This window comes from Haliaeetus leucocephalus, unplaced genomic scaffold (genome assembly GCF_000737465.1).
Source record: "Haliaeetus leucocephalus isolate CR32 unplaced genomic scaffold, Haliaeetus_leucocephalus-4.0 Scaffold1, whole genome shotgun sequence".
NCBI classification, from domain to species: domain Eukaryota; kingdom Metazoa; phylum Chordata; class Aves; order Accipitriformes; family Accipitridae; genus Haliaeetus; species Haliaeetus leucocephalus.
In genome coordinates this window covers 12,637,601-12,662,865 of record NW_010972437.1, presented here as the reverse complement: position 1 = coordinate 12,662,865, position 25,265 = coordinate 12,637,601, and the positions used below count along the sequence as shown (strand labels likewise).

Sequence of the window (25,265 nt, the reverse complement as noted above, 5' to 3'; positions counted from 1 at the left end):
AAGAAATAATGGGCTTGCATTGCAGTGCAGGAGTTAGGTTAGATATCAAGAAAAACTCACTGATGGTATACTGAGTTAAGCCCTGTGTAGGTTACCTTGGGAAGTTTTGACATCTCCATCGCTGTAGATTTCAAAAATCAGCTTAGACAAACTTCTGACAAAAAAAAAATGGCTAGATGTAGCTGGTTTTTCTCTGAAAATGGGGATGGCTTAGGTGATTTGCCAAGGTTCTTTTTATGATCTCGAAATACAGAGTGACTTCTTGAAATGTAACATCTCTGTGCCAGTGGGTTTAGTGTTGCAAGTCAGCTACTTTTATAGCATCTTAGTGCCAGCAGTCATTGCTGCATCAGTGTAGGGAGTAAGTATAAAAATTGTTCCAGAATAATTCTCCTTGGGTCGGCTTTACTTGAACAGTGTTGTTGCTGTGCCTCAAAAATGAACAATGTTCATTTCTGAATGTTCTGCAACAACTGGAGGCTCACTGAAATAGCATGCAATGTGGATTCACCTACATGGTGGATTACCACAGAATATCCTGTGTATCACTGAAGGTGGAGAATAAACATGATTTTCAGTCACATGAGCACAGATCAGTTCAGAAACTGGCTTAATGTGAAGTAAACTGTTCCATATAAAAACTCTTCTATCTTCTGCTATGCTTTCTTTGACTTGATCTGCAGCTTGACTCTCACTAAAGTGAGGTTCACTCAGTCAATAACAAAACCTTCTCTAGATTCTTTTGTTTAAAAGGAGAGAAAAAAAAATCACTATGTTAGTGTGCTTCTACTCCTCATGGATAGCTGCTTGAAAGGGTCATATCTCCACATTTTAAACCTTTTTTTTTTTCAGGACCTTCAGATCAATGCCATCAGGTCCTGGTGATTTACTGCTTACACCTTTCTTACATTGCTCCATAATTTCCTCCTTGGATAATTTCAGTTTCTGTCAAGACCACACTGCGATTTCTTGTATAAACGATCTTTTGAATACAAATTTTCATTTCTTTCCACAGTAAAAGCTGGTATAAAGACATTCTGCTCTCCTTTAATTGCTTCACTTTCCTATCTGTAATCGTATTAAACATTAAGTTTATTGCTTGTGATGGAAATAGGTCTGCAATTCCTGTGGCATGCAGTGGAACCCATTGGGTCTGATTCTGCTGTCATGTGAGCTTCTAATTACAGTTCATAAGTTCAGATAGTTACTCATGATTTATAAGGTGTAAACGGAAATTTGGGCACAATTTTTCAGTGTCATCTTCTTTTTTTTCCCTCCTTTCCATCTCTTTGGAATTTTTCATCTACCCATGCTGGAAGAATTAAATTTATTCTGTTCAGGAATACATTCTTTCTGCAGAATGAGCTGTATCCTTTCTAGTAAAATATCTAGGAGTGTTTCTAACGTTTTCAAAAGCGTTTAAATGATGAAAGTCCAAATTCCATGACTTAACTCATCATGGCCAGAATAACTCCAAAACTAGCTATTTTCCTCTGGCATAAATTAGTCTGTGCTACTAGTTTTATGCTGCTATGGTTTGACTGCTTTCAGTGCGAAGGATAGTGTGGCTATACACTACACAGATGTGTAGACAGACCCTAAGAATCAATGTTTCTCTTTTTGTCAATGTTTCTTGCTAATTGAGTGATTTATAGACAGTCCATATGTGAAGACTGAGGCGTATTATAGCTCAGTAGCTGAACATTCAGCAGCAAATTGTTGTATTGCCTGATTGAAACCAGGCAGATGAACCTGGATCTCTTACATCCTTCCCGGGTAAGTGTGCTGACTGGATCTCATCTCTCTGACCCAAATACTGCTTTCCTGCAAATGTGGAAAACAAAAATTTTTTGAAACCTTAGGAAAAGCAGTTTCTTCAAAGATACCTGAAAATACCCTGCACCTCAAAATCAGCCTCAGATGTCACATTTGAAAATGTTAGCTATCATCACTGATTGGCTCATATAACTAACTACTAACCTAACTACTGCTGAGCTGCCTTCCTGTTGTTATTGCATTTTTCATATTGCATACTAGCCAAATTTTCAGAATAGCTCAGAGGCTGATTTCAAGGTGCTCAGCATCTACAGTTGATGCCATGTTTTCAGAAGTGTTCCTTGCCAGTTTGACATGGTGGTGGGTTGACCTTGGTTGCCCACCAGGTGCTCACCAAGCTGCTCTGTCACTCCCCCTTCTCAACACAACAGGAGGAGAAGAATACAACGAAAAGCTTGTGAGTAAAAGCTAGTAATCATGAAGTACATACTTATATCAGCAACAGTACATTCTGTGGACGGATGGGGTATCTTGCGCCAAGTACAACCCAACTTAGGATTGTTCTAGTCATAAACACAGCATCACTGGGATCCTGACAGAGAGTCGGGGTCTAAGGGCTTCAGAATTCCAGAGGCTGATTTTTGCTAGTTTAAGCTGTACAGAACGCAAGTTGCTGAACTTTACCTTCATGCTTTAAATATTTGGACAATGTTCTAGCCCTGGCAAAGTTACAGTGCTGGCAAAATCTTACTAAATTCTAGATTTTTTTTTTAATAGAAGGTAGAGATTAGTTCAAGCTGCAGGTTTAGATCCAGATCCAAACCACCCCAAAATCTGAATATTTAAATTTAGGTGATGATTCAGTCCATTTTAGCATTGTAGACCATTTGCAACGTAATGATCCAACAGCAGATTTTTATTTTGACAACCACCACAGTGATATTGGAGGATTATTCATAATTTTTAGTTCATACTGGGTTTATTTTCTGCAGTATTGGGGGTTGGAGGACTGAATCATGTCAACAAATGCTTGAATAATTTTGGGGAAAAGTGGCAAGTTACCTAACTAATCCTATTAAATGGTTATATAAATAATATATATACAAGATAAATAGTAATAAAGAACTTTACAGATAAGATGGTACATGCACAAATGCAATGTCACATACAATCCTAGACGTACTTTATACTTTCCTGTACAAAAAAGTGTGCCAGTACAAAATGAGAATGCATTTTTAAAATGGATCCCTCCATTTCCTCCAAGGAAAACACCAGTTTAAATTCAAATTACGGTTTAGGCAGAATGTTTTCCTTCTCTTTCTTAGTGTTAAAGAATAAAGGGGAATTTAAATTCCACAAACCTGACAAGCAAATCCAAACTTCATTCATGAAATCGCAGCATTACAGGAAAGTTGAATGTTTACCATGTTCATGAATTCTTCATTTTGTTTCCACACCCTGAGGTAGCTTATTGACAACCGTGATGCCATCATTGTTGTGACTACTTTGAAACAATTCAAGTCAATGCTCTTGAGCTGGGGTAACGCATTCAGACAAACTTAATTAATCTAAGAGCCTAAACCCTTTTGCAAATAAGGCTTGCAATACATCAGTAGCCTCAGTGGATGTCACAGAATAAATGTATTATCTAATACATATGCATGGTGATATACAGTTATCAAATTCTATACATAATAGTCTAAAATATTTCAAGTCCTTCAGTAGTGTTATTTTAATCTGAAGTATTTTTAAAGGGTACATTTTAAAGTTGCATTTTGAAAGGTAAAATGCACACGTGGCCAGACATATTTTTTAAATTCCAATATTGTTCTGTTGTTACATGAGTAACTTATAACTAGTGTAGTTGATTGAAACGTAAGTATTGACAGCAAATTAAATTTGAGGTAACATATGTTGTATTTCTTAATCAGTAAAGCAATTTTTGTTCTTTATATTCCCCCTTCCCACTGTAACTGAAAGGGCTGAAATGTATTCAGTTGTAATAACTGTGTAAAACTGAAAGAGCTACTTAGTACTTTGTAAAGCTTTTCCCCATTTATGAAAAAAGCTATGATATATATGTCTAAACCAAAATCTATGACTGAAACTTAGATTTCAGATGTTTTCATCTATAAGTAGAAATACAACTGCCATTAATTGTATTTTCAGAAAGGTTGTGAGGGGGTTGGAGAGTAATGAAGCAATGGCTGAGGTGTGTTTTGATAATCAGAAAATCTTGCTTTTAATCCCAGTTTTAGGACCATTGGCATATCAAGTAATATCTATGAACCTCAGTTTTTTATCCAACAAATGAAATTGGTAGCATTTTTTTTTGGTTTTGCATAGCTAAAGATTCTGGAGCAAGTTCTGTCTGGGTGGACTTTACTATTGAAGAGATCCATTGACTTCAAAGGCCTGCCAACAAGGATCAGGGCCTGCAGAAGGTTTTTATGATACTTTAATTAGCATTAATGAGAGCAGGAGTTGGCCTTTAATATTTTTACGGTGACATAATGTGATGGTAAAATAATAACAGATATAGACAAAGAATCTAAGAACTCTTTACTCCTTGTTCTGTCCTCAACACAAATGGCTTTAGGAGAACACAAAGCTGTGTGTTTCACTTCTTCCTCATCTGTCAAATTCTGAGTGCCTATGTTTGAATTCTGTGAAAACAGCTTTTCACAGCCCTGGAAAAAAAGTTTCATGTAAAATCTTCTTAAATTAATTTTAATACATTACTTCAGTTTCATAGAATTCTCATAAACTCATTTTACACACATGCACGTATCCACAAATTTTTAATGACAAATTCATTGCTCATAGCCTGCTACTGTGTTTAATAACATGCACTTCCTTATAAGAGGAAATGGAACTGGTCTGTGTTTTCTCTGAATTGATTGTATGTGCATATTTAGAAATTGGGGGAGGGGGAAAAGGGAAAACCAACAAAAAATGTGTATGCCAGTAAACCTTTATAAGAATGAAGAAATTACAATATTTATACTACATATTTATTTTTCTTTGCTTATAGGCAGCAAACCAGTAACCAGTCTTCTCCTGTGGTGCCTGATTTTCTTGACAAACAAACAAAAAAGGTACTACTAAGTTTATATTCTAAAATAACATCTCATTATAACTTCAAATTCCTGAGTCCACAGTTCTGCAATGTGTTCATGGCTGCTTGGCATAGCCATCTGAACATGAAACCGTTAGTGATGTTTTGAAGTCTTTGAGACAAAAGCCTGCTTGCTAAGAACTTTAGTTCTGTAGAAAGACAGGGAGGTACAGTGAATAAGAGAATCAAAAGGCTGGAAATTTGCTGCTGAGAATAAATGCTAGCTGCTCCCTGAGGTGATTTGTCTGCGCACTTCACTTTCTACAGATGTTAGAGACTCTTTTTTAGTAAGGACCTGAGGTTCTTTGGTAGCACTTTGATATCCTGCTTGAATTCAATATGTGAAATGGAGGAGTCGCTCTGTGACTTGGAGCACAGCATAGTCTTTGAAGTCTGATCCAATTTTTGCTGCTTACCATTTGATGTTGAAAGGATGAAATGGAGAAAATGTACAGTTTTTGCCAGTAACTCTGCTGAGCATATGTAAGATTAAAAAAACAAAATCCCTTGGATGATGTACTTAGAAATGTTAAGCAGATTAATACCTTCCTATAGCTTTTTTCTAAAGATACAAATTAACTATGAGAGGAAATCAGCATACAGTGCATGCTATGATTTAACTGCATGAGGAAAGGGGATAAATAAGTTAAATGGAAAAAGTAAACAAATGTTTGTGACATGGGTGCTAAGTCGGTGTTGCTGAAAGCCACAAGAATCTTGCGTAACTTAAATCTAGCATTAGACATTTCACAGAGTCATAGAAAATAAGAAGTTGCTCTCTGTGAGATCACAACTATAAGTTATCACGGCAGAGTGGAATCAATACAATTTCCTATGTGCCAAAACCAGCATTCTTTATTCCAGAAGGATTTGGATGAGATTTCTGCTTCTCCATTTATTCGAAAACAGTCGTTCGAAATGAATGATTCACAATCGATTAGCCAATCCCAGTCATTTACAGACCATCAGTTGTCAAGTTCCTTGAGATCCCATAAAAAAGGAGGTAAGAAATATAGTAAAGTAACAGAGATCTTTTGTTTACTATTTATAAGCTACATGTTGTCAGCATGTAACTTGCTTTATATATTGATGAGGTCTTTTAACAATCCCTTGGAAAGCAAGAAACATAAAGGAACTAACTTTCTTCTACACATTTTCAACCTGGAAATATAAGAACAGCCCTTAAATACCTGAATTACAGAGGCAGAAGTATAAAGATTTTTAAAATAGAGTTTCTACTAAAAATGTGGTTAATAATCTTGAAATATCCTTTTAATGAAATCAAATTGACTTTCAAGAGCTTCAGCTTTCCTTTGCCTTCCAGCCTCAAAAGTAGAAGACAGTAATGAAATCTCTCATGTTTGGCAGAATGAAAGACAACTTGTTTGTTCACACACACAAAGATTGTCAGCAACACAGGAAAGTCTGCAATAATGCTACAATCTATGCAAAGTGTTTTTGTATTTTATTTGCTGATACATTATTTTTGCCATGGTCAGTAAGAGTTTAAAATCTTGAGGTAAAACATTTTGACGTTTGTTGAGTTTTAACTGGTTTATCTTTGAATATTCCAGGAAATCATTACCTGTCAGAATACTTTTTTATTGTAGTCATTGTGTCCTTGCAAATCTGTGAATACAAACTTTAATACCGGTTCATAGAATACCTTCCACAGTTTAAGATTAAGTAGGTTGATAATGCGATATCTGTAACTAGTGCCAAAATATAAATGATCATACATTAATTTCCAGGTTATTACTGAAAATTAGTTGTTTGTAATTTAGTGCCATACATTAACATTTCTGTTTATATATTTAATGGGACACCTTTGATCTTGTAAGTCTACAAATATTTATCTGAATACTTGAGCCCTAATACTGCAATTTATGTGTTTAAACTTTACAGAGGTCAGTTAAATAATTTACAGTGAAAAGGTAAGAAGATAGGTATTTATATGGAGATCCTTCTGTTACAGGAAATAATGCAAATTCCGTGGTTTTAGTCTTCTATAAAGGCATAATGTGCTTTCCATGCTAAAAAACAGAATAGTATGTAAACACAGCAGGTTGAGAAATCCGTTATTCTCTCTTCATGCATTTCTGTCCATATGGGTTTTGAATCCATAGTGTGGGACTGCAGGGGATGTGTGCATTTCTATCTTAAATTATTACATGTTAAACAATAAACCTGTCAAACAGAAATATCTTCATTGCAGCAAATCCTCTTGAGCAAAGCAGTCAGGGCCCAAACCTGTCATCCTTACTCTCACTGGATATTGTATGTTACCCTGCAACTAGTCTCCTTGAAATCAAAGACATTGTGTCTGAGGTAAAACAATTAGAGAGAGTAAAACTGGCAGAATTACACCCTTAGCAAGCATGTGATTCAGAGTCATTACCCAGTAATTTAGAGAGACTTCAAAAATGTGAAGTGATACAAGAATAGAATTTGAAGAAGAGATAAATGCAACATTAATTTCAACTATTTCAGAAACATGTATGTGTAAATGCATAAGCATGCAAATACAGAGAAGTAAGGAATTTCCTAGTTAAGCATGAAGATACTCAGATAGATGCTCATATAAATCACACTTCAATGAGTAACTATTAAGGAAGTAAACCTGCTGAAGAATAATAACTTCCTTGGGTGCTTTTAAAAGCAAGGCTTGCATTCAGAAATTCCGATGCTTTCACACACTGCTGAATCTGTATTCGGTCTTATTGTGTGAGGTATACTTTTTAAGGAGAGAATATTGTTAGTCCCATTGTGAAAACCAAGTGAAATAGCAAATATCTTTTTGGAATCAGAACACATGTATAAAATACATTTGTTTTATAATGTAGGGCTATACTACATAAGCTGTTATTCACAGAAAAAAAGCTGTCCACTAGGTGGTCCAGACAGTGCGAAGACTGTTATTTTTCATAGTGAAACATTACTCTGCAATGTTATAGATTGATTTTGAATTCTCTTTAAGTTACATTACAGGCAGAACTAGTCTGTCAGCCTGGTGGTAGTGCTGTGGACCTGGAACACAGAGGCCAACAGAGAAGGGAATGTGACAGGTTTCTGCACTGGTCTATGACCCAGTTATGAAGTAGTGTTGATGATTGCTGAAGGAGGGAGCCTGTATCCAGGCTTAAGCACAAAGGGAAGAACAGGCTGCTTATTTGTCTTGAGGCCTTGGTAGATGAGGCTGTAGTGTAGTCAAGGGGGGACAGAACACAAAAGGGAAAAAATGGTTGATACAAGTTTACATCTTTTTGTATTAATCAAGCAGACTAATCACTCGCATCTTGTTATCCAGCTGTCTAATAGCACAGGCTGCCCATTCTCAGTAGTAGATTGGCAAAGGAAAAATAGACCAGGAAATTTCCACAAAGATCCTGCGAAGACTGTACTCTGTAATTAATGCAGAAATAAAAGCCTCTTTTTCACTTCAAAAGCCTTTACACTGGGTCATAGGAAGACTGAGTAGTATGGCCAAACTGCATGCAGCGCAAGTTAAGCGTGTGCATGCACTGTGGTTGCATAGAGTTGCAGGGGCTGGCTTTACACTGCCCAGGTGTTCCCCTGAGCTCTGCCATAGTGGTGGGGCAAGACTATTAGCAAAGCCAGAGATTCCCTCCAGGGTCTCACTGTGACACACTGCCTAGGTGGAGAGGACAGTCTAGTCAGTAGTAACAATTAAGCCAGAAGTTAATTATTCTAGTCACAATAAAGTAGTACTGAAAGAATCGAAATAATATAATCTCCAGAGGCCAAGTAGTAGTATTCCCTTAGACAAGATAGATAGTGAGAATGTTTGAAATTATTAATGAGAAGTGAGTGCTTCATAGGGAATTGACCAATGTAACTTTGCCTCGAGTAAATATGACAGATTTTCTGAGATGCAAGGAAATATGTTTGTAGAAAAAAAGCTAGTAGTATCTCTGCATTGACCAGAAAATGACATAATTCTTAATGCTAACACAGGCATTTTGAACAAGTGAGAAAGTATGTGAAGAGTCTCTCTCTGGCCATGGACGTTTTCTTGTGGGAGAACAGTATGTGTCTTCTGATGATGTTCGATTTATGCCTTGCACCTCACACTGTTGTCTGCAATGCTGAAACTTTGTGAGAGGTAGAGAAATTTGCCAGGGTTCTGAGACATCTGGAACTGTGCAATCTGCAGTATCTGTAGCCACAATCTGAGGCTGAGGTAGTGAAACTTGCACTATAGTTCTAATAGTCAATAGACCATTTCCAATATAGCCTTTGATTTTAGATTCCTTAATCTTTTATATTCTCAAAACTAGTGGAAATTAGGGCCTAACACGTTTCAAGCTGGTCTCCCACTAGCCAGTGACCCATTTTGAATGTTCTCCTTGCAATATGTATTTTTATTTTTATGTTGCTCATTTTTCTTTCCTTTCTGGTAAACCAATCATAAAAATGTAATTTGGTGAATGTAGCTGTGTTGTATTTGGAGAAACATGTGAAGGTAATCACTGTTTTTTGCACTGATGGAGGGCAAGTAGATAGTGAAATGTGTTAAGTTATTATTTGATGGGGAGGAAGGCTGCTACTCACCTCAGACGGTACTGTGGACAAGTTTTAGTAAGGGGCATGGTGGGCATGGAAGACATTATTCCCAAAAAGTTCCTTTGTGGTTGTCATCATACAGATGATACTTACAGGTTCATCACCCTAAACAGGAAATTTTAAATAATGAAGACTTCTTTAATTGTTAGGGCTTAACTTCAGTTTTAAAGAAGTGATCCAATTTTAATTCTATCAGGACCATAATTGTGTTAAAACACCCAAGCCACAGAGAATATACTTAGGTGGTTGGTCTTTACTTCAGAGTAGAGTTTTCTTCAAGTCAGACTTTGTTATTGAAAATACCCTAAGCTACCTCAGTCTCAGCCCTAGAGCACAGTCTTGATTTGATATCCTGCACTTGCAAGTGAAAGGTGCTTAAATATAGGGAACCATCTTACTCTACACAGTAGTTTAACATCGTAGCATAATTTTAACTCTGATCTCATTTAACTCCTGTTTGTACATTGTTTTAAAATAGATAACAGCTATGCCAAAGTGATAATCATTAGTAATTTGGAAATGGGGGCACTTTTTATCCTTTGGTTCCAAAAAGTCAACATCTCAGCATGACTAATAGGTATTATGGTAAAGAACAGGCAGTATCTCACACAAGATCTGGATGCCCCGTAACCAAAGATGTCACTTCACTTTCTGCAAGTGAGAGAGAGATCAATCCAAGGCATTCAGTTCTTTGTCTCGTGTAACTCAGCTTCGTGTTTGATTCCCTTATAGCAAACCTTTATTTCTAAATGAAAAACAAAACCACTGCTACATAATGTAGTGTGAAATGCTACAAGTTGTCATTGGCAGATGGGATGATACTGACACATGGATGCTATTAATTTCAGAATCCTATCATTCAGAACTTTTAAGTGAAAGAATTTGTAATCTATTTAGAATTATTTTTGGTTGTTTAATCAGGAGTTTTGTTTCAGTTTTAAGCCCCCCACTTACACTAATTTTACATTGAAGGAACGTAAATCATGAAAAACTTGACTGTAGTCAGTACAATCGTAACAGTGAGCAGAATTGGGTCCTTTGATTATAAACATTTGACATGAAAAATTCCCTACATATCTGGGGTTTAGGGTTTGGGGGGCAGAAGATTTGGGTTGTTGGGGGGGGGGCGTTGAGTGGGTCAGGTTAGAGTTGGTCATTCTTTTGCAAATAAAATGCAAATAATATAGCATGATCATGGGACAGTCTGAATATTACAGGAAACACTGAAAAAGCCAAGGTAGTGTTACATAGTATGACCTGATTGTACTGAGCATGCTGTAGCTATGTGCAAGGCCTATGAGATCTCTGCAGTATTCTCCTACTACATATCACCCTATAACAGAGGAATTACTATTAGCCGTGTTGCAGTTGAAGCCTCGGGCAGAGGAGCTGCTGATGTGGTATGTTGTATAATGAATTTCCATTGAAAGGATCCTGCTACAGTAGTGTTGTGTGGCTCTTGAGCCAAAATCTGACCGGGCATGAGCAGGAGAAAAAGTAGCTTCTTTTTCTTTTTTCCTTGAAAGAGTATCACCAGATTACTGACCTCTTCACACCTGGGATTAATGCTGGGCTTTGGGCTTAGTAAACAGAAATCGTGTTTCCAAATCATTCATTTTACCTTACAAATGTATAAGTAGAAATCATAGGAAGGAGAAGATATTTTTTAGGATGTTTCTTGAGAAAATAAGCTGAAAATAAAGCTGCGTCTCAAAGCAATCATTATTGTTTCTATCATTATAAGAAAGGATAATCACCTTTCCAGGGTTGAGAGGCGGCATATTTATGCAGATGGATTTTGTTGGTGCAAGTAAGCCTATTACTGTGCATTGCAGTGCACGTGGTGGGACCCTGCAGGAGGCCCCAGGAGGGACCATCACCTCCCATCCAATGGAAAGCCTGAGTTTCCACTTTGTGGATTTGTGCTGGGCAGGAGCCTGTTAGCTTCACTAGCCATTAGGATGAGAAACACAGTACCTCAGTTTCAGTATTTCAGTTCTTCGCCATATAGTTCCAGTGTGGATTCAGAAAATCTGACTGCAAATGTAAGTGAAGTCAGCTGAACTTCTCTCAGCCTTATGTAAAGTTTTCACCTGAGGCTTGTACTGATGACGTTTGTATTCTGAACTGGTTCACCCATAGATGCTTTCTGTTAAAACTTTCACTACTCTGTGATGGCATAGTTTCCAGACTGCATTTGCCAAAGTAACAGACCGACAAATCTGGAAAGAAATTGGGCTGTTCTTAAGTTTTTCTTTACTGCTCAGCTTCTTAATTGTTTTTTCCCCTCCAATAGACAAAGACACAAACAGTGACAAGTGATAAATACAAGCTTTGATTTGTTAAACACGTTAGCTCTATGTTTAGCCCTAGGCAGTGAATTTCATTATAGGCTGGTTTACTTCTGGATTGGTTATTGTGATTGTTACCAATGCAAAAAGATTTGACCTGCAGCCATGACTGATTAGTATCAAAAGTGAGAGATAAAATAAGATGCAAGTAAACTGCACAGATAAACTGCAGTAAAGTTCTCCAGAGACAGTGCTTGTTCTCAGTACTTGTTCCCTATAAAACAAGTTGAAATTCAGCTCATAATGGCTGCATTGCAATAAAAAGAGATTGCAGATCTCTCTCATTGAAATATTGAAAAATAATAGTAAGAAATATGAGAAATTTAATAAAGTTGAATCATATATACACAATAACACTGTGCCAAAACCCCCAAATTTTAATAGGGGTTCAGTTTCTCCTCTTAACACATGAAGTCTACTACTGTCTTTCTGATCCAAGCTGCAGCTCACCTGCTCTTTCTGTCTTCGTTTTCTATCCATGACATTTTCTATCCAGACAGGCTTGTCTGAGCATTGTTTTTGCCTTTTTTTTTTTTGTAATTTTTTATCATGCGGTACTTCACCGTTCTGTTTTTATTGCTTGAAATTTCTCTAAGTATTCTCTAGAAGCCTTATTTTTATTATTTTGCCACAGTTACTAGTGCTCTGAACTAGCAGCATATCTCAGATGACTGATCTACTCAGGCAAATAGTGTGGTTCCTAACCTATTACTCTTTCTAAAAAATTGCACCATTTTATCTAAGTAAACTTCATTAGAATAAGTACAATAGGTACAGAGGTTTGAGGGTGCACACAAAGTTCTCTCCTAAGAGAATAACTATAATAATATTTTTCACAAATTGTATTTTGTGTTTTGCAAAGGAAGAGACAATTCAGGGCTTTTTAACTTTTCCCCACTATCAGAAAACTTTAGATAGTGTCTTTATTTCAGGTTATTTTGTAAGAAAAAGCCTAAGACAGTTAATAATTGTCTTTCATAGAGCTATGATTTCATCTGCTAGCTGTATGCTACCAAATAATTTCTGGTTCTTTGCTGATATTTAAAAATGTGAATTCACTCTGCTGAATTCCCCACAGCTAAGCAGTAATAGCTGGAATCCAGATCTTTCTTTCTAGAAGACACTGTATGTTTTTCTGGATTGTTTATATTTTTACAGTTCTTCATAGAGACTATGAAGAGAAAACATGGTGGTAAAAGCAGTAACATAATTAATGTGATGGTGACAGAATGGTACATGAGGTGTGGGGTAGCTCAGAAAGTACCATAACGAATTCATTTCTGAAAAAAATTTAGATTTCAAAATCTTATATACTTTGCATTTGCTTGGATTTTTTTCTGTATTCTGGTTTGGGTAATTATTCTAGTGGGTTGTGATTAACTGCCTAAAATCATATACAGTTTAATAGAAACCCAAACCATGGTATGTAATTTGCATGGTTGATCAATGTAAATGAAAACCAGCAGTGTCTCAGGACAAAATATTTGCAACCACATATGTGAAGATCTAGCTCTTACAAGTTACTCATAGATACAGTTTGATAAATAGGTATTCCATTCAGTAAATCATGAACTGGCTGTGAAGTCTTTGGGTGGAAAAAAATTACCTTCTATCAGTTATTCATTCACTCTGCTCGTGACAATGATTGTATTCCTTGGCTCTCCATCCTTACTTCTCTCTATTCACTAGAAGTATTTTATATTTCAGTTCTCTCACAGATAACCTCAGTTGATTACAATGGTTAAGCTGAATACAGCAACAGCAAATACTAGCTTGTAGCAGTAATTATGAGCTTGCAGAGCTCATTTCTGTCCCCAGGCAAGGATAATCTTTCTTGAGGATCTTCCTTGCATATGGAGAGAATTAATGGGAGCCGGTTGTGCTTATGTGTTGGCTGACATTGGCAGTACACCAGAAAAATAACGCCACCAGAAAAATAATGCCACACTACCACCTTCCCTGCTTATAACACCTTTCCCCCAAGGGAAGATAGAATACCAAAATCACAGGAAGTATTGTTAGTGCTGCCAATGGAAGGAAGAGAAGCTGCTTTCCTATGTGTGCTCAGGCAGGCAACAACTGTATTTGAGCCATAACACAACATATATGAAAGAACAGTTTTATGAATTCTGATATTTCTTTTCCTAAAAATATCTTAGTACCCGTTCTTTGCCTTTAAGGTTTGTACTGCTTTGTGCAAATCAGTGTTTTATGTAGAAGCATAAGCAATGAACAACTTGAGAAGGCAGGAAACACAACTATGTAATTACTAAGTATCACCTCTTGCTTGCCCTGTTGGTCTGCCCTAGCAGCTAGGCTAAGTGAATGCAGAGATAGCTAACAAGCTGAACAGCATCAAGAATAGCCATGGAAGACTCGGTCATCCTTAACATGTCCTTCCTCATCTGACTCTCTTACATTTTGTTAGGAATCAAATATAGAGAATATGTGTGATTGCCTGGTATTTGGGTTGGAGAGCTATACCAGCTCTTTACCTTCAGCTGCAGCAAGTTTTTTTTCTCTGTAGGCTAGGAAGTACACCTTTGGTTCTTTGTCTGTTGCTTTGTGAGTGTAGTGCTATTCTTGGGACTCCCTCTCACCAGTGTGCTTATGTTTGCCTCATGCACACACGCACAGAAGTCACATTCAGAATAAGGAAAAAAATACTACATTGTTCCAGCCTCTTTTTGTAGTACTGGGATTTGCAAACACCAAAAATGCCCTCCAGCAAAGTGCTGCAATTGTTTTTTCTACATTCTTTTAATGCTGTTCTTTACTGCATATTCTTAGTTACGATAAAAAGCATGACTATCAAATGAATAACAGTAAGCATGTGGGTTTTAAAAGGCTTGTTTGCAAAAAAAAAAAGTTTGCTGCAGCTCTACAAAAAACCTGTGAGCTGATTTGAGTAGCAGCATATATGGGTGTAGTCTTAAAAATTCAGAGCAACCAGCTGCTATAGTTAAAAATTGGTAAAAGGGATATTTGTGTAACAAAAATCTTTGAGCTGTTGATTCATTTTAAGAGACAGGTGAATATATATGAAGTTCAGATCTGCATCTTCTCTCCCCTAATGTTCCAAAAGGGCACAGGTATAAGATTCCAGTTTGGGCTCACCCCTCATATTTTGCTCATCAGACTTGGAGACGAAGTGATATAAATTTCTTTCATCTGTTGTTGTCCATGTGCTTCCAATTAATTTTTCATTCATAAGAAACTGATAAATTGGAAGTAGTACTGCTCTTAATCTCCTCGTAAGGGTCTGCCGCTTGCAATGGTATTCAGAACAGCTGTTACATTGAGTCTATAGTATATATCAGTTTTCTATCTGCTGTATCAAGGCTCATGCCTTTTGATCATTGATTTAGGGCCCAAGAAGGGTGAATTCCTCAGCTCCATATCCAAATGAACTTAAGTGCTTTAGAAAAATGAAATTTTACATGAGTAGATTAGATTTTTTTATTTGCAAACTGTAGTCTTATTTTAAAACATTCCCTGGGAAGAACATAGTCATCACAAAGAGCCACAGGCAGAGACGTCTCAGGGCATTGCAAATGCAGCAGGATTTTCATTATCCCATTTCATCATCATAAGCAACTTGCAGCCTCAAACTTTTTAATTCAAAGATTGCCTACATGGTAGTACCACACAGCACAAACTAATTATTGACACACATTGAAGAAAATCACTGTTAATTCACAAAACTCCCTCTTCTCTTCCCACACACAAAATAAACATGCACAGTCACAAAAGCAGTAAGTATCAGTCACTTTGCAGCTTGAATTCTGTAACTTGCTTGTAGAATTGTAGTGGTTTGTGGTGTGACTTGCAAGGACGGGCAACTGACTTCTTCGGCTTACTTCGAACAGCTTGTTTTCAAAAAAAAGAAAAAAGAGGCATGTGGGAAAAAAGGAAAAGAAGAACCAACATAACCTTTTCTTGGAGAGGGAGTATATCAGTAGGGCAGAAGACACTGTCCATGACAGATGAAACTATGCAGAACTTCATATACAGGGAAAACAGGTGAAAGACATGGACAGGTGACACTGAGTAAAAAAACAAGCCAAAAGAGGAGTGGAGAAGCAATATACCATCAAAGAAAAAAACTCATGCAGAGAAGCAGGAAAGAGAAAGGAGAAAGAAGAGGATGAGATAAAAAAAGTGATGAAAAAAAAATAGAGTTTAGTTTCAATTATGACAGAACACTTGGTAGCCTTAGCATTGGAATGTACTACTGCTTTCTGTAGCATTGCTTTTCTTGTATCTAGTTGCTGAAGTTTTTCAGGGAAAAGTTTAATTCTAGCTTTAGACCATTTGAAAGGAGTACAACACTTTATTGCTGTAGGAGAGGTATGCTTCATGCTCTGTTTTGAAAGGCAGAATCTTTTTGAAGGGTAAGTAATACTGAACTATTTCCTTTGCAGTAGTGCCCATATCAATGCATCATTAGTTTGCAACATTTTACGTCATTATTTGCAACATAGTTTTTCATTATGCCTAGGAAGTGTGTGTCTCTGAAAGGGTGGAGCATTAATTGGTCCAAAATCTTTGAAGATAAAGAACAGACCAGACGAAATAAGGGAAATTTTCCCTTGTGTAATGCAACCTTTTCTTCAGTGACCCTTTTCTATTTCTTATTTATGAATTTTAGAGGCTATCCAAAACAAACAAACAAAAAGAGAGCAAAGTATGCCCATACACAATGTCACATCAAGAGAAGAGAGAAGGTAAAACACAAGACTCCAAATAGCACTGTCAGTTAAGCAATTCACTCAGCTTTAGAACAACATTCCAGAAGTTAGCTGACAGGAGAAATGAGATTACCTCCGCTGGACTTCTGGCATTTACAGTCTTACATTCTGTATTTCACTGTCCCATCCAGAGCAGCCATACAACTATAATGCCCTCTACGTTTTGGAAGTTACGTTTCTAAAAACGTTGGTAATCCCAACAGGATCTAAGTAAATCGCTCTTAAACTGCTAATGCATGCTGGGTTAAATTCTGCCATGATTTTCTTTGTGGATTATGTGAGGGTCATTGAGAGCAGAGTTTGATTTTAAGTGAGTCAAGCTTAGCTTTCAGGCAGTTTTTGTCTTTGCAGAAAATGATTGAAGAATTTTTCAGTTTTATTTCCTAATGTTAAATTTTATTCCTCTGTTTGCCTCCATCTCATTATTCAATGTTGGATCTAAGCAAGAGCTTAACATTTTTTAATTTAGGGGTGTTTAGGGTCAGGCCTGAATTTATTAACCTATGGCTTTCTGCATCTTACCTACCTTTCCAAATGTAGTGGAATTTTGGCAAGAGTTCTAAGTCAAGTTCCCACTCTTCTAGAGCTTCTCATGGTGGCTAGTTATCTCTTCTTGAAGTCCTATGACTATGCAGGGTCATCTGAAGCAGATCAAGATGTGCCTTGCTTTCTGGAAGTGATTCTTTAAAACAAACGGCTTTCAGCTGAATTGATAGTTGCTTCTGAGAACCAGGGTGGGATTTATTCTTTGAGTTGGCAGACAATTTAACATCAATGTTTAAGGTCAGCCTTTAGCAGCAGGTTATCAAGATCTTTTATCCCTTGTTGCTGAAAGAGGAAGTGTGTCCCAGATTGGTGTCTGGTTAGAGCCTGTAGCTAATGAAGAAATAACACAAGAAGACATTGGAAGAAACCGTATTTTTGTGTTCTTGCTTATGCTCTGTTAAAAAATAAGTGTCAGATTACATGCGTATTCACTCAATATTGTCAAATAAATTCTTCAAGTAAGAATTCTCAGCAATAAGAACATCATTGGCTGCCTTTGGATTCGCAGTTCCATTTACTGTAGTCAGAAAACGCCAAACTCAGAACAGCAAACATGCTTAAAGGAGTGATGAGAAGGATAAAACTGAGCCAAAGAAAGCTTGGAGGAGTTCTCTAGCATGGAAATACTGAATTTTTACTGAAAGGTAAAGACACGTAAATTTGGGTTGACTGGAGGAACATTACTACCAGCAAAGTAATAAGCAAACATTACAGGATGCATTTTCAGTAGAACTTTGGGTCAGCTTATTAAGAGTTTCCAAAAGTCATTTTTGGGTGGAAAAATAGAACTACAGTTTCCAAAGCAGTCAGTAACTCCCTAAATGACCATCATTTCCTGGTAAGTGTTTCAAATTTTGCCTTGGAAACCTGGCTGCTCAGTTTGATGCTCCAGAGGTAGCTGAGTTCTGAAAATTATCACTGCTACATATGATCTGTAGGAGACCTGAGTCTCACTGTAAAAGAGATTGTGTCCACCATTTCCTTTGCAAGCTAACTGGAAGGTTGCAGGCACTGAGTTGGTGCAGGGCCAATGCTTCTCGTAACCTCTGAAAAGGTGTAGCAGGGGAAAATGTCCCTGACTGCAGCCTTTTATCCTAGTGGCTTTTGTTCAGGTTTGTGCTGCCCTGCCTTAAAATGATTCCTATCCTGGGACGAGTAGGAACAAAGACCCAGAGCTGGCTCTGCATGCAGCAAACAGGTCTTCTGTGCTAGGGGTGTTCTCTGAAGAGGCCTCAGGGCAACTGTAAGTTGGGCCTATTATGCTCAACTTCATCATGCATCCTCATGCTATACCATAAATAAGCATGGCTGGTCTGTAAATCTAGCCCGTTGTATCTGGATTACATTTGTTAAACTAATGCTTGGGTTTTTCTCTGGCTTTATTCATACCAACATCAGAACATTGAGTAAGAACAACAAATCAGAAACAAAAAAACACAAACACTTAAAAATATTGCTCCCACAGATTGGAGCCCCAAGTGTGTTTTATATAAACAATTTGAATTGTGGCTGGATTTTTGACCAGATTCTTTCCCCTGAAGGACCTTTCGAAACAAAAACAAACTGAGCAAAACAAGTTTTGGTGGGATGGGCCTATGCCTATTTTCATGTAAGCTGATGACAAAGCTCAGAGCAGGAAGGCAGCAGTGTGCTGGAATCTGGTGTACATTGTGTTCTGCATGTTCCCAGCTGACTTGCCAGAAGTGATCTAGAACTGAAACAAGGCCCCCTTTTTACTAGGACACAGGAGAAGAAGTCATCACTAATCTAAAACAGTTCAGCTGTTTGAAAACAATAGACTTTGTTAATATGATATCCTGATTGTGCCTTATTCTCATGTCAAAGTGTGGCCTGTGTTGCTGGGTCAGGAGGGTGAGAGCTTTTGAGAACTGTCCTTTCTCTTATATGGCCCATGAAAGTAGTCTTATATTCTATCACTATACCCTCTATCTGCTTCAGTGCGCTATATTAACACCATGGAGGAGATGAGGAAGTGGTTGGCTTCAGCACTTGTGTACTGGGAGAACTGACCAGCCACAAGAGTCTGGAATAAGTTATAGCCCACACAGCTGTTCAGCATGACTCCACCATCACACAAAGCCTACAGAGTTCAGCTGGCACTTGCAGAGGTGCTTACGAAGCTGTTTCCAGTGGGGTAGTCCAAGATTATTTTCATGTGAATGTGCCATGTGTCATGGGATTGCAGGGAAGGAGGGAGGAGGTTTCCACATCCTAGTGATGAAAAAAATGGAAGATGAGGCAAAGTTTTGCTTGTAATAGCTGCTTGAATTTATTTTAATGGGGTCACTTTCAAGGAATACTCTGATGCAGTTTCTGCAGGTGCTATATCATTAACAAAGTAAGTCTCCTACCTGGAACAGAGGTGAAAGTGAAGTTGAGTCCCACTGTGGAGTGTTGCACTTAAGTTTCAGGAAGAGAGACTGGGTAAACATGATACAGATTATTAATGGTATTGCTTGTCAGGCTTTTTATTTAGCCTCAAATTTGAAAGCTACTCCTTTATTTCTAAACCTTCACATTTGCATCCCTTTGATATGAAATACTTGTGAACTAACTAGAGAACAGAGCTATGAGTTCAGTAGCCAAGAGATCCTTGATTTATTAACAGAGTTTCAGAGGCTTCTATGCAACATCTCCTTCTGCATATAACAAATGCAGCAGAGACAGAGGTTGATGATGAAGGGCCCAATACTTAAGTGTGTAGCAGTGGTTATCCACAGATCTTGTTTAAAGTCCATAACAATCATTGCCTAAATAAGATCATTCAATGTGAAAAAAGATAGAAATGTGGATTCTAAGTGACTACTTAGAATTAGAAGTTTATAGTACAACTCGAAAAGTAAATTGGGTTGAACAGTATAGGCAACTGCATGGCCGTGAACAGACTTTCCTGTTTGATGTTTCACATAAGACAAAGATAATATATAATACCTGTGTTGTGAAACAGTAATGAGCAATAATTGTGATGTAAGTACATAAAGCATTTAAACTGCAATAACTAAGTGCTGCATTGTCCCCTACAGTGTCATTAAGACACTTAAAGGGGAAATTTGAATTACTTCTGAGACATTCTGCCATTGAGTTATTCTAAACACAACTGTGGATATACAATTGCTGTTTAGATAAGTAATACCCTACTGATGATGCCTTTGCAAATAACTATGAGAAAACATTTTAATTTAGTTGCATAGGAATTTCAGAATAATATTTGTGGTGCTTATCAGATTCCTGGAAGTTTAAGGACACTCATGTGTCTTCTTTTTGGTGTATGTGTATGACTACAGCCTGCAGATTTCTGTGAAACAAATGTTGTATTTTTAGTGTAGTCTTATGCAGGAGGGCATCTGAAAAAAAGCCTGCTTTAAATCAGCAGAGTTAGCAGTCTCCTCATTGGAGAAACTACCATGCACAGAACTGGCCGGTTAGCTGTATCTGCAGTTAGAAGACTTTGAAAATGTAACTGTACTGCAGATGTATGCCAGCAAACCTCCTTGCTGGAGAGGCATCTCATCACAGTAAAGCAGTTCTTAAAGCAGTTTGCCAGATGGAATGAATTGTTCTGGTCAAAAAAAAAATAGCAGTATTTCTAGCTGAGGACTTTTATCAGCCCAGATGATGGTAAGAAATAAATGCATTGATAGCTGTTGCTGGTGTAGACTAGGCCTTAAACTAAACCGTTGTTCAGAGCAAGGGCCAAATTTCTGCTTCTTTTACATATGAAACTTTCATTGCCGTCTCAGGAAGAAAGCTCTGGACCTTCTGCTTGGTGTGCACCCAGGGAAGTCATGGTCTATACACAACCATTGTACCATAGAATTAAAGAGCTCAGGCTCAGGTTTTCATTTGGTATGAACCCTGCCAGACATGGCCTCACATGATTAAATTAATCTTTTCTCTTAGGTGATACTTGAATAAACACCAGTATTTAGTCCTGTAGGTTCCTAAGATAACCAAAATAAAAGCAAAGTGCTAGAAATACATCAGGCTCTCAGGCTGCTAGCCTGTACTCAGAGCTTAGTCAAGAAGGTGGAGAAGGTCCCACAAAGTCAGTCGATCTTAGATGAGATCAGAAAAGGAAAAAAATAAGAGGGACTAAATGCACCCAGCAGTGCCCAGCTTCCCTGAAAAAGCCTTTTTCTGATACTGAAAAGCAATTTTTTCTTTTTGTTTGTTTGCTTGGGGTTTTTTTGTTAGCAGAACATTAGTTTTCATGTAGTATTTCTCAACAGGTAAAGATTTTCCAGGGCTGAAAGGTAGGGAATGGATACCCCATGCAGGCGCCACGCACGTGCTCTGGGGCATGCAATGTGGTTGCAGCTGCACGGTGTCCTCCCTCCATCTCTCAGTCGGAGCATGGCAGGAGTCAGCCCTGTTTTTCACAGCCATATTTTCTTAATTTCTTCTGAAAACTCTCAGGCATATACTTCAGCAGTATAATGTAGGCAGAGAGGTTTAACAGGCCTAGCTACAAATATGTTATTATATGTTATAGGAAGATCAAATGTAAAATGATTGGATAAGCTTTTGTTTTCAGACTAACACATTCGTGAACCATGTTCATTCAACGCTAAATCCAAATGCTTCCCATGTCACTGGAGATTACTTACAGTGTGAACAGAGAGGTCAGTCCCATGTATCCTCTTTGCCTGTTGTTTGTATTGATGGGTCCCATAAGTTTCTCCTCTCTCCTTAAGCGCAGTATTCATATAAATTGAAATACATGCCCATGCAAATCTATTAGTGAGCAGTGTGCTATAGTGTTGGAAAAATAAGAGATTAATTAAGATAACAGTATCTTCTATATTGAAAACAAATCATTATATTTTTAATGTCTGAGATTAAAGGTAAGTTTTTCAAAAAAGTGTAGTGTTCTTCTAAGGCATTGCATCTGGAATTAGCTCAACCTGTGAAAACATTTGTCTCCTCCCAGAAATTAACTTAGTTGATCCCTTTTAAGTACATGTTCTGTAATGGTCTTTGGCCACTTTTAATGTCACTTTTAGGTACAGCTGAATCTAAAGAACTGCAGTTTACTTGGTCATTATATAATTCATCTAGATTGATCAGTTTAATATCTGATTTTTCAAGATTTCCTCACAATTCTGGAATTTTAGCAATGCAGATATTTTCCTATTGCCCAAGGCAATAATAGATGTGGTGTGCAAACACTGCTTTAAAGAGGGTGTCTGTCTGCTGATTTACATATTTTAAAAGTATTAAGATCAAAAGTAATGAGAATTTAATCCATATGGCATGTAGAAGATAAATAGGAATATTAATACTGTATCAAATACTAATTAAAGGAAACACCAGTCCTATTTTTAAAATCTTGCATGCAGATGAAAAAGAAGTCATTGCAAAGTTAAGATCCGATTCTTAAAGAAATTAAGAATTAACAGTTTTCAACCACAGATTCTAACAGTGAGACTGAGTTCATATGCTAGGCCAAATTCTGGTTCCATAGTACTTTGCAGTATCCGTTTCTGTCGAAGTATCTCAGATGACTCTGAAACTGAAAACTACCACCAGCTCTACTACCAGCTTTTAAGATGGAAATTCCCTTTCGTTAGCCAAGAAGCTGAAATACAGATGGTTTCCAAGTTGCCTAAGCATACGTGCCTGCACAAGTGCTAGGCCCTAAAATAGATCAATTCATGGGAACCCTGTTAGATTTTGGTCAACTCTTGTACACAAATTGCAACAGTGGGTAAAGAAAATGTTGTCATCTGCTTCATAGAAAACTTTAGACAAGAGTGGCCAAGATGAGTCATAAGTTTGTCATGTCTTCAGGCTAGACTAGATTTCTGTATTTCACTGTTACGGAATTTATAGGTGAAAGTACCTTGGGATGTGTGCTCCCAGCAGGGTAGCTGGGTCTGGATGCGCAGGAGCTAGAAGCTTTAGTGCAGTGTCAGCCTACACTCCATGCAGACAAATTAGCCCTAGCAAGACATATGAGATACATTTAGTGCATCATGGTCTGCAAGACTGTAGACCTGCGGTTCTCCATTAAGTCTTTGTTATAAATATTAAAGGATAGGGGGTATGCTTTTAGAAGAGGAGAATTGAGCTTGCAGTGAAAAGTTACCTTTGAAATATGAGAAAAATAAACAGAGAGAGCTTAAAACAAGTTTTGCTAGTACTGCAGAGCCTTGCAAGTGTGAGAATGAACTGCATTATTTGCTGTAGCAGACTGAAAAAGACCTGAGAATAACAGAAATAATGATTTTTCTTCATTTGTGTCTGTCTGCAACACAGCTGAGCCTGCCAGAGTGGAGAGGAAAATCTAAAATGTTGTATCTTGCTCAGTCTTGTGCACTACTCAAACTCTTACTCTTTCCTGTAAGTCTGTGGTTCCTATGTGTTTCTATAGTAACTACAGCAAGTAGCCATCACTATACAGCAAATCTTGCTCTCCACAGGTTGAGAAAACAGGCTTTGATCAGTGGACCATCTTCCAGCTTAAAGTGGTAGTGATTCTACCGTAGAAGGCAGTAAAACACTCCGAGGATTGAATAAACCTCCACTGTTGCTGCTGTGTTCCCTTCTGCCAGATCAGAGTGGTGAGGACAAAGTTGTTGTGTCAGTGGATCAACAAATCACAATTCTTCTGCAACCTTCTATCCGCTTTTAAAGTGCTACTCCATTCTGGAGCAAATGGTGCAGCAACACATCGAACAGGTACCAGTTGTTCCACAGATACATGGAGCAAAGTAATCCAGGAGCTGCCCTCTCAATGCAAGAGGAAATTTGATGTAAGAGGAAAAATGCAGTCACTAGAGAAAGAATGTGAAGGAGAGTGCTATAAAACATTCCCAGCTGCATGTATGTAAAGCCAATTTAGCCAATCAGCCAGATGATGAGTGGGGATATAAACCCATCTGCTCCTTGTCCTCTTCCAGGAAGTGTTAGGTAGATGCAGTAATTGCACAGTGTGCCCCTTCTTTACAGTTGGTCTAAGGATGATTTCACATAAGTACCAGCCCCAGCCCATCTAGAAGAAGCTGAGCTTTTTCCTGGGTGAATTGATGCTTTTTTCCCCCCAGTCATTATTTCAAATATCTGGCAAGAGCGTGTTGGCTCTGTGCTTTCTGTGGGGAACGGCCGCCCTGGGAAGGAAGGATGTGGTTAAGCTCACCAAAGTTATTTTGTGGACTGCTGAGTGGCTGCAGGGCCCTGTATTCCAGGCATGTTTGTTTCTGTTCCCTTTCCTGCAGAATAGCCCAGGTAGTGTTTTTAATAGTTCTGTGTATTTTGTAAAAGATCTTTTAAATATTAAATAGAGTTTCATTTTGCAGCTGGAAAATTAAAACATAGAAGTATTTCATCAGATCCTTCATCCAGTCTTGAAGCAATTTTGAAATGTTAACTGAAAAAATCTATCTGCCTTGGAGCATTTTTTACATCAAACATTCCATGAAAATATTTTCCTCAAACTCTTTAAGTATTTCCAAATATTAAACAAGAAGAGAGATGACGTTTCCAAGTATTGGTGATGGTCTAATGCAGCTAGTGTCAAGTTCACATATTTTTTTAAAACAAAAAATAGTGTAAACATTACAGTGGAAGGAGAGTGGCAGGCATCACTCTTATCACCAGTACAGGCTGACACACTGCTGATGCCGATTCATGTTCTGATAGAGGTGTCATAGACGCCAAATAAACAGTGAGAGTGTCTATCGGTAACCATTTTGACCTACAAAGACAAGAACCAAAGAGAGGCAAATAACTAAAACAGTGAGTAGTTTTGGAGATAAATATACAGGAATTATCATTTCTTCCCTCCCCATACCATTCCCTCCTCAGCCCCATCTTGGTTTAGCTTTTGAAATGGTTTCTAGTAGCTTTCATTGCCATTTTCAGAGATGGGGAAGAGCAAGTGGTGGTGAGTGGAAGAGGGATAATCATCTTTTACCTTCAATACAGGATGATTTCCCAAAGAGGGAAGACTTTTCGTTCCTGTAGTGCAGTGTGTATAGTACCTGTGTGGATATGTTTAGGATGTACTGTTGGCTCTGTACCTGTCGCGTAATAAAACTCAGCTTGGATCAGCATTGAGTTTAGCTTAGTGCCTTCTAGAAACGTACTGGGCAGAAGTTTATTCTGGGAGTTTATTGT

At 37.7% G+C, this 25,265-nt stretch overlaps 1 protein-coding gene across 1 annotated transcript in view; it reads left to right on the top strand.

Moving 5' to 3' along the window:
* LOC104832972 (myosin-IIIb-like) overlaps positions 1–25,265 on the top strand; it is a 58,646-nt gene that overhangs the window by 9,077 nt on the left and 24,304 nt on the right. Inside the window, exons 3-4 of the mRNA XM_010569408.1 lie at positions 4,811–4,874; positions 5,759–5,897. Coding sequence (XP_010567710.1) covers positions 4,811–4,874; positions 5,759–5,897 — 203 coding nt within the window. The remainder of the gene's footprint in view (positions 1–4,810; positions 4,875–5,758; positions 5,898–25,265) is intronic.